The 15447-nt window shown below is 40.5% G+C and overlaps 1 protein-coding gene across 2 annotated transcripts in view; it reads right to left on the bottom strand.

Annotated features, from left to right (window-relative positions):
- DRAM2 (DNA damage regulated autophagy modulator 2) overlaps positions 1-15447 on the bottom strand; it is a 22953-nt gene continuing 7506 nt past the window's right edge. Inside the window, exons 2-9 of one of the 2 annotated variants that reach the window (XM_077335095.1) lie at positions 11296-11409; positions 10642-10786; positions 9899-9966; positions 9333-9472; positions 5615-5786; positions 4872-4954; positions 3196-3288; positions 1-2128 (exon numbers count right to left, since the gene is read on the bottom strand). In XM_077335095.1, the coding sequence (XP_077191210.1) occupies positions 2021-2128; positions 3196-3288; positions 4872-4954; positions 5615-5786; positions 9333-9472; positions 9899-9966; positions 10642-10786; positions 11296-11359 (873 nt within the window). In that variant the 5' untranslated portion in view covers positions 11360-11409 and the 3' untranslated portion in view covers positions 1-2020. The remainder of the gene's footprint in view (positions 2129-3195; positions 3289-4871; positions 4955-5614; positions 5787-9332; positions 9473-9898; positions 9967-10641; positions 10787-11295; positions 11410-15447) is intronic. The other variant, XM_077335097.1, reaches the window with a different exon arrangement.

Below are 15447 nucleotides of genomic sequence, written 5' to 3' on the forward strand. Positions count from 1 at the left end.
TTGCTTGAAGAGTTTTGTCTTTTATTGGAGGCATGTGCAAATGTTTTGATCATAAGACCTTTGACAAGGCTAACAATACTCTAAAGATAAAAGTTGCATAAGAAAATATACTAACAACAGAAACCAAATTGAGTCACAAAAATTACTACAAGGGTTAAGTCACCACTATTGACATTCATTGTGGTCAATGTTTTAATATAAATTGATATTTGTAATACAAATGGTGCAAGCACAAAGGTTTATATAAAGTTCTTAGGGAAAATACTTCCATTAAACTAAACACCCCTCCACATAGAGCCTTCTGACAACTCACCTTAGTGACCCAACATCAAAATCATGTAGCCACAAGCTTTTGCCATGTATGTTTGTTTTTCTCATTCTTTTTTATTACTGCATTTCACCCATTGTCTCTAACAAATGTAGCCCCATGTCTGTGTAGGGTTAACTTAGGGGTCACCATAGGTTCAGGTAGGCTGGGTAGCTATAAATCTGTTGGGATGTTTCAGTGTCAGCTATCTCTCTAGCCTTGGAGCACAGGCTTGCCTGGATAACTATTGTTTTTGTGGAACTATGAGAGAGGACTTTCGCCCCTAATTCTGAGAACGGCGGGAGATTTATTTATTCATTTATTTATCTTTATATATTTATATTCCGCCGCTTTCCAAAGTCTCTCAGTGGTTTACAGAAATTCATAAAAACAATAAAATCCTATAAAACCCATTAAAACATAATTAAAACAATATCATGATGGCAGATAATAACCCATTCCCCTCCCCCGGTCCAGCAAGGTCTATTACTCTATCTGGGAGCGAGGGACTTAGTTGGTTTCAGCTAGAGATCCACAGCTGACAACGCTGGGAGTCGCCCTGGCCTCAACCATATGCCTGGCAGAAGAGCTCCGTCTTGCAGGCCCTGCAGAAAGCAGACAAATCCCGCAGGGCCCACAGCTCTTCCAGGAGTTCGTTCCACCAGGATGGGGCCAGAGCTGAAAAAGCCCTGGCCCTGGTCGAGGTCAGGCGTATGCCCTGGGGGGTGTAATAAATTGTAATAAGGAATTTCTGTCTACTTTTTCCCTATAAGGTCTAACTAGAGGCTTCTGATCAGGATTGACATAAATGATGAGATCTAAAAAACTAATGAAACTTGTGCTATGATGTCCAGTAAATTTTATGTTAGGATTCCAAGAGTTGATCCGCGAAGAAAAAACTGAAAAGACTGATTTATCTGAAAACATGACAAAAATGTCATCTGTATACTTATAGTAATAAACAATGTTCCTAAATGGATTGGCAGAGAAATGAAACATTTTTCAAAGAAGGACATGTAAAGATGCACTATAGATGGGGCTACAGGGCTGTCCATTGATACTCCTTTAATATGTAGAAAGTATTGATCTTTAAATCTGAAATACTTACGATCCAGACATATATTAAATAGGTCCATAATAAAATGTGTGTGAAGATACAAGTTGTCTACAATGTAGGGCGATTTCTACAATTTACCTGGCTTCTCTGTGTGGAATACTCACGGACAAGGATTCTACAGCAAAGATTGCTAAAACAGCATTCTCTGAGCATTCTCAGTTTTAGAGATGAACTTTCTCAAGTCTTTGATGAAAGGAGGTGCTTTCAAAGCATGACGTCTTTCAGTCTTGTGCATCCAGAATTCATGAACCCAAGTCAATAAACTGTAACCAGTACATTTAAAAAAATCTAAAATGTGCTATAGTTAGCCACTGGCAATATTACTTTATGTTGACAATTGCATTGTTTCGTGAGTTAATTGAAAGCTGCTTTCACATAGATAACTGAAATTTTTCAGTCACATTCCTTCATTAATCATATAAAATATATAGCATGTCACATTGAATGCCCTGAACCTAAAAACCTTTACCGTCACCAGGCTTGTGAAAAAGGGCACTTTCAGGCATCCTTTGGTTAGGGCTCGCTAGTCACTGGTTAAGACAAATGTCAAAATTCCTGAGTTATTGGTAGTGAGAACACATCCTGTTATTTGTTCCTCATAAACCTCCTGCAATGGGTAGTTGTGGTTCATCGGTTGTGAATTGTGGGTTTGTATAGTTAATGCTGTGTCCATCCAGGTGCACTACAACATACATGGTGATTTTCTGCAATTAAAAAATAAGAAAAAATGGAAAAATATCAGTTTTGTCAGGGAAGAGGTGATTGTCCCAGTTTTGTTTCTACCAATAGATAAATGCACAGACAAGGAAAGGTTTCCAAAATGGACTTCATGCACAGTTTCTTGCCTGTTAAGCAGACTTGAGACCTCTAGATACAAAAGATGCATTCCCTACAGTGGAATTACTTCTCCATAGCAAATTATGTGTGTCTTGCTTATACGGAGAATAATGCGCAGTCATGGACATGCACATCCTTTACCAGGAGGGGGCATGCTTTCAAACGGAGGCTTTTCAGAGCATGTGCATGTGGTGAAACATGGGGGCACATGCAATGTATTTTTCCACAGAAATTATACCCATGGAGAAAACATTGCATTGAAGAAATAACCTAACTAGTAACATTATATAGACCTAAACCACACACACACAAATGAAATATTGTTTTAAGAAAGAAATGGCTTCAACCCATACTAGATCTCGTTTCACAGGTCATCTATTAGGGATGTGGGGCAGGGGGGGAGAAGAGAAGCATCTCCTAGAAGGAAACAGGAAGCAACTGGATGAAGGAAAATAATAAGATGGATTTAGCTCTCGGTGTCAGTCAATACAGGAGGAAGGATGCTGCTGCTCCAAGGCTGGCCTGAAGACTTTGTGGTTCTGGAATTGGAGTGAGGAGTAGGAAATTATGGCATTGGTCCAGGGTTCCAGCCCTGAGGTAAAGGTATATAATCCTATGTAACCCTATTGTTCTTTGCACAGGTTCTTTCTGGACGCTGGTCCCCCTATTTTTCTTTTGCAGAAGTAAAGAAAAAGCATTAAACCAGTTTTCCAGTCTGGCATGTCTTTGGCCAACATTATGCCAGACAAAGGATAGGCCTGCAGGGTTATCTGGCATTCCACTTTAGATTTTCCACACATTCAGATCTGAATGAGTCCTCATGTATCTTCTGGTAGCGTCACAGGAGTTCATCCGCTGACCTCCCAATCAATTAGAATATCTCACTTGCCTCAATGTCTCTTAAAAGATATTTAACAAACATGTTCTAATTTACCTGGAAGTCTCGGATGTAAGTAAGAAAAAAGCTGACAAAAGAGAAAGCCAAAGACCATTCAGAGACTGTGCTCATGATGTGAAGACTGTATCCCTGTGGAGAAAAAAAATCTATATAGTAAAGAATGTTTTTGAGAAGTCTTTGTTCTGTATTTCAAAACAGGATATGCTATTCAATTGGCAACCTCATTAGGGACACATTTCTATTAACAAAACAAAAAACACGTAGAAAGGTACTATAGGATACCTCAGAAAAGGTCATTAATATAACTGAAGAGAACAATCAGTATAGCCAGCACTGAATAATGAGATAATAAAGGCAGAACTCTCTACCACTCCCTTCCATTTTCTGACACTTTGGTTCACAGCTAATTATAATTAAATGGGTTTAGCTCTGAAAGATCTTTTCATGCTATTAAGCCTTTTTACATGCTATTAGGTTCTTTTGCCAGAGAACGCTGTGTTTCAAACACAAGTACTTTGGCTATAATAGAGGTTCTTTTGATATCATATATAAATTGGCCTAGCACAATTATTTCCTTGCTGATATTGTGCCATGCCTCTTCTAATTAAAGTCTTGAACATCCATAGTCAGCAAATTGCAGAGCACAGTCTTGCTGAAAGAGCCTGCTTCATCCCACATCTGGTTCACAGCTCATTTCACCTAAAATGAGCCACATCCCATTTGCCTTCTTGCTACCCTATAGAGAGAGTTGGTGGAATTGTTCCCAGCATCATATAAAAGTGGTGGGGAAATGCTTTCCCTGTTGAATTTCTGCCTCCTCAAGACACAAACTCTCTCTGTCATCATGAAAAATGTCAAGCCCACCTGTTAATGTATTTTCAACAGCTTTACAAAAGCATCTTAGAAATAAATTTTGAGCAAGCATCCATTACCCCAAAAATGGATGAAAATTCCTTGCTGGATAAGGCTGAAAGTACCATTTAGTATAGTATCCTGTTACCTTTACAGTAGGAATGATGCACTTATCTGCCAGACTAATAGGAGCCACTACTAATGAGATGCACCAAGCCCCATTCAGACTGCTTTCTCCAGGATTCTCTGGAGGTTTTACAAGAGGGCTGATGAATGAGCTCTGATTTGCCCTCACATAAGAGCAGGCCAGAGGCAGCACCATGATCACAACAAGAGGTCAGTTCCACTGAAACAGCTGCGGGGGGAAGAGAGGCAAAATATATGAGGCGTTTTGATCACATGCAGTAAAGAAACCCAAAGGCCTAAATCAAATTCATCACAACTGGGCTGAGAGCTGGAAAAGAATGATAAGAAGTGGGCCACAACTGTCATGGAGAACATGAGGAACTGCTTTTCCCCCACTGCCTCAGGTCATAGATTTAAGGGTTTGGTTTTTTTATTGAATGTTTTCCATGGGGGTGGGAATCCAATCAAGCAAGCTAGTAGGCTGGCAGAAAGTCACACAGGTGAATGCCATGATACTGCACTAGAATAAAGACCAGATGCTCTTTTGGTCACAAGAATCAAGGCAGCAATGGTCTTCTTCCCTGCCTTCCTTCTGTGTCTTGGGAAACTGCTGCCATTAGCTTTTGGGGAGGCAACCAAACACTTGATTCAATTTCTCATATTATACTATGCAGGTAACACATTTATTCTTGGCTTTCTCTTCATTTACATTTGCTTATCACAATACAACTTACTTTGTCATCGGGGTCCCAGTGCATCTTCTGTATTAAATCCAATCCACACCGGGCACTATATAACATGACTGAAGAAATAAACACTTTTTTAAAATTAAGGAATATCTGAATCACATGGAGAGCTCTCTCACATGATGCTGGTCCCATGCCAGCGTATTTGGATATCATGGGCACAGTCAGTTCAAAGGAGATCCAAATGGTATCACTGTTGTCTTGCAGCATTCTTTAGTATCACCCGAGTAATGGGGATTTCTTTTAACAGGGTAAGCGGCATGCTGGGCCACAATTCTTTGAACATTTTTTTCAGAGTAAATCCCACAGTGGCATTCTTCCAAGTAAGTACGGGCTGCATGGCTGCAGTGTCCTTTCAAAGGAATTTGAAACTGATAGGCTGAGGATTCTACCCAGGATCAGGCTGTATGGTAGCAATCCTATGCAGACTCACTTTTGGCACCTCCCAATGAAATTGGATATACTTCTGAGTAAACACAGGTAGAACTGGAGTCCTATGCACAAATCCCACTGAACTCAACATCTGTTGCTTTCTGATCGGACATCACATACATAACACAAATGTAGCACACAGCAGTACACCTAATATCTACTGAAGTACACACATACTGTGATATTTTGCAGCACCGCTTGATAACTGGCACTTCTCAGTCATGCTTCCTTTTAATATAAATGATGCGTTCCTGAAAGGACGTGGGTCCACTTCTGTTTTGTTTGACAGCAAAGGATACTACTCGCTATGCTTGCTGCACACCACAACAGAACCATCAGTCTGATCCTGAACATAACCTTGTTTCCAGGTGGCAACTTATAGGAAAGGATGGTCTGAACCAGGATGTAAAAGGTTCCTACTCCAAATGTGAGGCAAGCTCCAACAACATGCATTGCAATCAGAGTGCTTTTCTGGAAGAAAAGAGAAGAGCAGATTTCATAGCAGGTTAGACAGGGATCTCTGAGAAGCAGGCACCATTTAGAAGCTGAGCATTTGAACAGGAGACACCCCACGGAGAGTTGCGATTGGCCAAACCTGTTATGTGATGGCAAACAGTTTTCTCTACGAGCTGTTGATAAGTTACTGGAAGACCTTTTCTTCCAATCTGATAGAGAATAAAATGATTGCATCTTTTTAAAGAGTCTATGCAGCCTTGCTCAAAGCAGGCAGTTTTGCTACAAAAGGCCACTGAGTATTTGTGCTGCTGATATTTCAGAGAGGAAAATGTCATTTTCAAAAAGAAATGTTAAAATATGAGCTGAATGCAACAGAGATATAGGGCATGATTGACTTGGAACTAACTTACATACCTTGCACAAATAAACCTGTAGACGGCACGTGAAAATGAGAAAGAACCACCCATTCACGAAACGTACTTTTGCATGCTGCATTGCATGCCGCACATGGTGGTATTTGGGAAAGGATGCTAATCATTTCCCTCAGAATAAACCTTAGTGACCAAATCAGAGCCAGATGGCACACCCAGCCCCAGCCTGAATAGCTGCTCAGTTCAACTAACATAGGTGTAATGAACTTGATAGCCTAAGTTCTGGGTTTTAATAGGATGGCTGAACTTTGGTCTCCTTGTGCTGGTTATTAACAGCTGTGAGCAGTATTTTCTTTCCCAGGGATTCGATCTTGGGAGATGGTTCTGACCTCCTGACTTTTTATTTCTTTGCAGCTGAAATGCAAATTAACTGAATGGTTTCAATCGGCTGGGGAGTTGTTGAGTGATGTAGTGTATGTAACAATAGACCATAGGCACAGTCTATTGTTTACATATACAACACCCACAAGTGAGGTATTGTCTGGTAGAAAAAATGGCTTTTACCAGACATTAAAGTCATTCATTTTTATTCTTCCACCCTGATTTGCACCATGCTACACCTGTCTAGTGTGGAGACATCCTATTTCTGCAAGATTGGTGAGATGGATGCTGGAAGACAGTAAGTTCTAAACCTTAGGCAGATTTTTAGATGGTAGCAGTATGGTTTATTTGCCTATTGCCTGCATCTGGTGATTTATGCTGTGCAACAATCTTTAAGCTAATAAACTTGATTTATATTTAAATTGAGTCTCAAAGCATTGACTTGGGCGTGGGCACACCTAAGAACAAACCAGGAGGCTGGGGAGCTGAGATCCCAGACACAGAGAGTATGTTAACAAGAAGCCCAGAGTCAAACTGGAAGTTACATACAGACATGGACTTTCATTTTCTTTTTTAAAAAACCAAGAGAAACCGAGAAAGTAGATGCCATGGGGAAATTGGGTGCCTAATCCTTGCTTCATCAACCATTTTTTACCCCACAGTGTTGCAGCATTTCTTTCCATGGTGTTCCAAAAATATGTTTGTCCTGTTGTGAGCCGCCACGAGCTAGGGGGCTAGGAACGGCAGCATAAAAATTAAATAAAAAATAAACACCCACTGTTGATCAAAGAAGACAAAACGAACGTGCTCAATGCTGCTTGATCATATAGAGACCACAGTAAAAAGTGGAATACATCCCGCCTGACTACTGGAGTGGTGTTTCAGCACCCAGAGGAGAAGATAGGGCAGCTCATCTTTATAATAGGTTTTACACAAGAAACGTCTTTCCTCTCCCCCTTAGTGTAGAAGAGGGACATTCAGATCTTAAATGCTTTACTGCCACCCAGTGCCCTTCATGCAAAGTATACAGGGTATTCTGTGATCACGCACTAGTTGGGAATCAAGTGGGTAGCCGTATTGGTCTGAAGCAGCACAAAAACATATGAGTCCAATAATGAAAGCTCACACTTTGAATAAATCTTTGTTGGTCTTCAAGTTCCTATTGGCCTCATACTTAGGTGGGAATGTGAAATAATGAAATGTATAACTGAGGATATTGTCAGCAAACTGCCTGATCCAGACCCACTTATTAACAATATTTGAGAAAGTGGCTCAAAAAGTAGCAGCTTTTGCTCTAGCCAGATTACATCAGCATTTTCCCAATGTGTATGTCACTGATTGCCATTGTGTTTAATTTATTACTCTAAGCTGTTCTTTTGAGGATGTAGAAGTGACAACGTACTATAGTATATGTTAATGTTTTCTTTGTATTAATTATGAGTGCTTTTGCACGTAACTGCATCTGCAATCTCTTTTTCAAGTTCAAATTAGGTTGGAGGCAAATAATCACAAGGGGAACGCTGTTTGTGGAAAAGGTCTTTGCTGCCTCCTCCTTCTGCTGCAGTCTCCCAAAAGTCATTGCTAAAGTTTGAGAAACTCTTAGGAAACATCATGGCAGGCTGAGATGGGAAAAGAAAATTGATAGGTCATGTTCTCATCCCTTCTTGTCATGCAGAACTGCTTTCTGTTTATGAAACAGCCTTGGATCCAATTAATTCTTTTAATATTTTGTTTGAGTTATGCTTTACTTATGGCTCACAGCCAAAATAACACTATATCAATTGCTACCAAGAGAAATACTTGAGCATCTCACCCTTACAACTGCTGTGCCTGCAAAGTCTGGCAATAAAGAAAAACCTACTGAGAAATAAGGGAGGAACAACATTGGTTCACTGGTAATTAAAAAAAAATGCTTTGATAGAATACAAGGAAACAAAGTTGCTAACTGCTATCATCTATGGTAGATTCCCTTTAAAGGCATAAAATTCATAGAAGCAGCGTGTTGGAAGGGACCTCCAGGGTCATCTATTCCATCCCCCGGCACAATGCAGGAACTCACAACTACAACTATAAATATAAATACAGATAGCCACAACACAGATGTACATAGGTGATATACGCTGAAACCCAATGTGCAGGCTAGCAGTTCTGCAAATACAAAAGACTGACTTTTAACATCGAACAAAGCACATTTGCAGTTTTAGCCAAATAATTCTTGTTAAACAGAGCTTAAAGAGAGCCAGTTTGGTGCAGTGGTTAGGAGTGCGGACTTCTAATCTGGCATGCCGGGTTCGATTCTGCGCTCCCCCACATGCTGGGTGACCTTGGGCTCGCCACGGCACTGATAAAACTGTTCTGACCGAGCAGTAATATCAGGGCTCTCTCAGCCTCACCCACCCCACAGGGTGTCTGTTGTGGGGAGAGGAATGGGAAGGCGACTGTAAGACGCTTTGAGCCTCCTTCGGGTAGGGAAAAGCGGCATATAAGAACCAACTCTTCTTCTTCTTCTAAGAATTTGTCATTCATTCCTGCAATTCAGCCCCAATTTAGTTTTAAAGTCCTGAATCGGGATGCATTGGCTGCAAAGAGCTGGGCAGACCAAGATGATGTGGGGGAGGGTGTCAGGGACACCACAGCCATGGAGGCAAAGGCTCTCTCGGGAATATGGCAAAGCTGCCACGGGTCACTAATCTATGGTAGAAACCAACCAATCTTCATTTTCTCTCCGGAAAAAAAGTCTACGGCATTCTTATGATTAGCATATGTACCCCTATAAATTCCAGAATATTATTATAGATGAAAGACAAACCTGGAAGTTTGCAATGATGCAAAGCCCAAAGCAACTGACCATTCCTAACACCAAGCCAAATTTATTTAATTTGAGGATTGTAGATTCTTCAGGATTCAAATGAAAGACTTGCTTGTATCGGACGTAAATTGTAGCAATGCCTGTAAACAAACAATCCAGATGCAGTGAGGATGGAATAAGAGCATCTGCTTTATGCTCCATAGATGGCAGAAGCTAACAGAAGTTATTACTGCTACATAAAAGCAGCCATCAAGTACTCAGAATTAAGTTAAAGGAATATAAAAATGAAAATGGTATGTAAACCTGAGATTATGTATTTTTGGCTAGGCTATTTTTAGTATAGAAATGTTTGCACTTTTTCAAACTCAACAGGATTATTCATGGATTGGTTAAGAACTAAGTACAGGCTGTTATCTGAATTTCCCAGTCCTATCCTCAAGATCTACCAATACCCAGAGCAGGGCTTTCAGTAGCTATCCTGTACCTATGGAATATTTTCTCCTTGGAACCTCACTAAAACCCAATTAATAACTACCCTTTAGAAGCCTATTTCTTTCTGTACTTACCCAAAAGAGCAGAAATGTTTAACATTATCCCAAACAAACATCTTTCGGGAGGTACTGTCCCCGTGTCACTGAAATAAAAGCAATGCATAGTACTATGATGTAAGTAAGTTTCCAGTGCCTGGCAAATCCAAAATTAAAAATGACTTTGCAAATACATATGATGATTTCCAGAACAAATACTGGTTGGAAACAAAGCTGGCCAATGAAAGGGAAGCAAGAAAACAGGAAACATGTCCATGTAGCACGTCAGACATCAGTCTAATATTTCAAACCAAATCCAGCAGACTTTTCAAAAAAGTATGTTACGCTCTTTAAGAACAGGAAATGATTGCTTGGCAACTATAGCTCCTTTTTTTGCATTCAATGTCATTGCACCCTGCTGAGGTCCCTCCTCCCCGGGCTCCACCCTCAAAATCTCCAAGCAACCCCAGACAAACCCCTTCTTTTGCTTACCTTTTTAAAATAATTAACTTTTTTTAAAATATATGTATCAGGAAGTTTTCTGGTTTAAATTTACCCCCAAACCCCACATCACTGATTATCCCTACATTCTATCCTGCGGTACCTTTTAAATATACAGGGAAATCCTATAAACAGTAAGACGAAGTACTATGTACCCATGAAATTGTTAGCTTTACATTCAGACTGATATTTCCCTTTATGAAAATGGAGAGCAGTGCAGTCTGATCTCTAGCTTTCCATTTGCATTTTTAAAACAGTGCAGTAGTTGAAAAGTTACTAACCTGATGTAGGGCACCAAAGGGTCAACATGACGGAGGAGGACAGCAGTAACGTATGAAAATATAAATGAAGCAGACGACCAAACAACGAGGGCAGAAGGCAAGACACTCAGCCCTTGCTGAAACCACCACATGTCAGATCCTAAGGCTGTGAGGAACGGAATACAAATTAAGTTAGCTTTTCCTCCCCTTTGTTCACTCTTGAGAAGGGCACACTCCTTTCGTTTCCCCCACTCAGAAACGCCCAGCCACCCTCTTCCTTCTGTTGTGCTGCCAGATTGGTCTTTAGTTTCATTTTTGGGGCTGTGCTGCAATACCAGCTTGAATGAAGAAACATAAAAATGCTGCAGTACAGAAATCTGGCTGGAAAGCAGAAACTTATTTGGGATAAATTCAATCCAAACTTTCTATAATTTTTTTGTAAACTAGCAAATGGAAGAAATCAACAATGTAGCTCTCCCTTCTTTCGTCAGCACTTTCATTAGCAGATGCCAAGTGTCACTATTTTACAAATCATGTTTTCCACATATCTTGTTAAAACATTTTTTTTAATTTCTTGCTGAGGCTCAGAGTGGATTGTTACAGAATGTTAAACAGTGCATTCAGCATAAAACAACTAATCAGCACAAAATGGCATACAGCAAACCTCAGACAAACCTGCTGATTTTATGAACTTAGGCAGATTGTGAGTGGGTGGGCAGGTAGTTGTGAGTTCCTTCATTGTGCAGGGGGTTGGACTAGATGACCCTGGAGGTCCCTTCCGACTTTATTCTTTAACAATACAATAGGATCACAGAATGAGATAACAATACAAACAACAAAGTAAGGTGAGGTATACTTTAAACAATACATACAACAGATTGTAATGAATAAAACAACGCAGCAGACGCAGGTAATAGCCGCAGTAATTGTTGCAGTGGACACAATCCCAGTCCATTCTAAAGATGCTCCCCTGGATGATTCCATTCCACGGTAGTTCGAATGTCTTTTTTTTTATTGCCCTCGTAAATATGGCTGTTTTGTATAATTCTGCATAAGTGTGTGAGCCTTCCTGACCGCCTCAGGAAGGCTATTCCACAAAACGGGAGCTGCCTCTGAGAATGTCAATCTTACCCACATTTAGAAGGCTTTTGGGATTAAAAGTCTGACAAAATGGATAGAGACCCAGTAAATAATTTGTACTGTATACCAGATTTTTTTAATGATCTGTTTAGACACACACAAACACAAAGCTGATGCCTATGCTCAAATACATGTACAGAAGCCAGCAGGAAATAACAAAAATCCAGAATACAATAGGTAAAAGTCATGATGAAACAACAGCGACAGAAATATCTATCAGACTTAATGAGAGAACAACATCCCTATAACTAGCCAGGCAAAAGTTGATGCCCACTTAGAAAAGACCAAAGAGACTAAACTTCCCGCATTATCCCAGGGAGATGGTCCTAGAGAATAGGAACTGCCAAAAAGAAAGCTTGAGGTCTTATTGCTGCCATTCTCACAAGTGCGGGTGAGAATTTACTGGTCGTTCCCGGCCCTAGGGAAGCGCGCCTAGCCTCAACCAGGGCCAGGGCCTTTTCGGTCCTGGCCCCTGCCTGGTGGAATGAGCTCCTGGGTGAGCTGCGGGCCCTGTGGGATCTTTCAGCGTTCCGCAGGGCCTGCAAAACGGAGCTCTTCCACCAGGTCTATAGTTGAGGCTGGGGTCGGCAAGGGACATCATCTGCTCCCCTCCGGGCTCCTTGAACATTGTTGACCTCCTTCTCTTCGCCCCCTCCCCCTTAGCAATGGGGGTAGGAAGGGAATTCCGCCATGTTGTAATGGTTTTAAGTCTTTTAATGGGAGTTTTAATGGGGTTTTAAGACATTGTGACCCACCACAAGCCGCTTAGGGAGTGGCGGGAAATAAATTGAAAATAATAATAATAATAATAATAATAATAATAATAATAATAATAATAATAATAATAATAATAATAAGTCAGACAAATTTGCTGACCAGATTTTACTCAGCATGCGATTTCATATAGGGTAAGCCAGTTTGATGATGGAGCTCTAACCAGCAAAATTTTGTGCTGAACAAATTTTGTTAAGTCTTTAAGATGCCTCTGGACTACTATTTTATTTTCCTCCAAGTATATAAATCCTAGGCCATAGAATTGGTACCCTAAATATAATTCACAAGGGATGTGGTAACCAGTGTAACTGATGTAGAGCATGTAGTATGGGGACAGATGAGCATCTGCATTCTGCATCAGTTGAAGTTGTCTTTCAGGGCATACCGACAAAGAGTACTTAGTTAAGGAGCAAACATTTAGTAATATCCAGAAGCAAGGCTGGCTGGCATGTGATTAGACAAGATAATTATTAACTCAAGTTCTTCAGCCAAATCAATCCCCTCCTAAACATCAACTTTCCCTACCACAGATTGAACACATAAAGCTGTGTTACACTGAGGCAGACCATTTGTTTGTAATTACAGCTTTGTCTCCTGTAATTCTCAACAGCTCTCCAGAGTCTCAGATTGACCTGCCACCTGATCCTTTCAATTAGAGATGTTAAGAAAAGCAGATGTTGGTCTCACACAAACAGGATGCTGCAGTTTGCAACAACCAGTCCTACAAGGTAGGCCTGTTCCAAATAACCTGCTGATTTCATTCCAACAAGATCTACAATTAAACCCTGGCCACTCCCTGGCACAGACTTTCTCAACATTTTTACGATTGAGAAGCCCCTGGAACAATTTTCAGGCTTCAAGAAACCCCAGAAGTGGCATGATTGGAAGGGGGAGCGGGATAGGGGGTCAACATGGTCCTATCACCTGATAATCATTTAACAAATTTTAAAAATATATAAAAAATTAAATCCCAGCCATTCAAGAAACCCTTCCAGGGCCGTCAAGAAACCTGAGAAAGCCTGCCCTGGCATAATCTGCATCTTGAGTCCATTCTGTTTCTGTTTGTTCATACCCATCCCCTACTACAGCTTTCAAACAGATTCAGAATAGAATTGGCCAATTCCAGATTGGTTTGTTGAAATAAATTCTTTACCCCACTCCGTCTTCAAGGAACTCTGGGTGGCATACATTGCCCTTCATTCCCCATTTTATCCTCACAAAAATCCAGTGAGATAGGTTAGAACTGGGAGACTGTTACTGGCCCAAGGCCACTCAGCAAACTTGTGACAGAGAACACTTGAAGCCAGGTCTCTCAGATCTCAATTGAGGATTCTAGCCACTCCACTCCCGCCCGATGCCGTGCTATGCATATGAATGACACCCAACTTCAAAGCTACATTTATCTTGCTCATTAGCTTCAAATAGAGGCTGAATAGCACTTGCAACAATACTGAACTGTGCTATATCCAATACAATAGATTCTAGGGAGATTATTCAGACTCTGCAGGGGTTATTCTTGTGCCTGCCAAAAGACCCAAACCTAACCAAACAAAAAACCCTGAGGTCACCAGAGAGCTTTCTCTAGATCCCAGTCAAGTATTCTAACTTGTTCAAAAGGATGTAATGATTGGCCATTGGGCAGGTTCCCTGGTGAAGAGACATAATATTTTAATAAAGCGTTTAAACAAAAGTTGCTAATAAGTCCACTGGAATCAGCAGATATGAATTAGCCCTGTCAGTCTTCAGCTGCAGATCATGCACCAGGGCTACCAATGCCATCTTTTCCCTGTGCCCCCGTGCATAAAGCCTGATTGAAAAGGATGAAAGAACAATGCATCATTCAGCAATGCCTGAGGTTGCTCTGCCACCACACGCACATTCATGTGGCCTAAATACAGCATTTGAAACACTGGTCTAAAATTGACCACATCACCCCTATCCAGGGGAGGTTACTTTTTTTCTAGTTGTGGGAGGGGGGGAGAGACCCACTGACAAACAAGGCATTTATAATTCAATTTGATAAAATACTCAGCCCTCGATGGCAGGATGAAAGCAAACAAAAATTATGTTTATTCCAAAAGCCAAAAAAAACAAGAAAAACCCTGAGTGTGTTCATATATTTAATCTGAGAATTTTACCTCTTTCTATAAATAAGGCCATGGAAGTGGCAAAGGACTTGTGAGTGGCACCCCATTTCTTCCTGGACTTCTTCCCCAACTATTTTTTCTTTCCCTCTTCCTGACAGCCCCCATATCTTGTTCCCTTGTTCTGCTTCCTCTTCTTTCTCCTCCTCCCCATCCACTTACCAGCCTACATGTTATCCCCCCCCATCTTCAGTTTTAGTTATTATTTATACACACTACAAGGTTAAGCTGAAAACAAGACCTTTTTGTATTTCATATACAATTTTCTCAAATTTTTCCTTTTCTCAACATGATTCTAGATCTGGAAACAACTCAAGCTGGGGGAAAACATATGTAACGGGAATATCAGTGGGCTTGAGGAGAAATAAGAACCTTTCCTTCCACTGATCCTGTCTTGTAAATGCCATTGCCCCCACATGCCTGTCATCTCAGCACCTGTGCACCTGAAAGTTGAAGCCTCTCTTTCTTCAAAATGATTTATAGTTCAACCATGGGATAGTTAATGTGCTAATGTTGTTCAACCACTGTACTGGAATCACTGTTATTACTGCTGTTTTATTCAATATTGTTACTGAGATATACTGTATTTGTTCCTATGTTCTTACATGTTCTATATAAGCATGGGAGGGCAGTATATAACTAGAAGGGAGGGAGGAAGGGAGGATACACTTGGAAGTTTAACCCAAAATCTAAAATAATAAAAATATTATTATTATTGCACTTTCTGAATGGCATTTTGTTTTTACCAAGATTAATTCTACAGAAAATT

Source organism: Paroedura picta, chromosome 4 (assembly GCF_049243985.1).
Source record: "Paroedura picta isolate Pp20150507F chromosome 4, Ppicta_v3.0, whole genome shotgun sequence".
In the NCBI taxonomy this organism is placed as follows: domain Eukaryota; kingdom Metazoa; phylum Chordata; class Lepidosauria; order Squamata; family Gekkonidae; genus Paroedura; species Paroedura picta.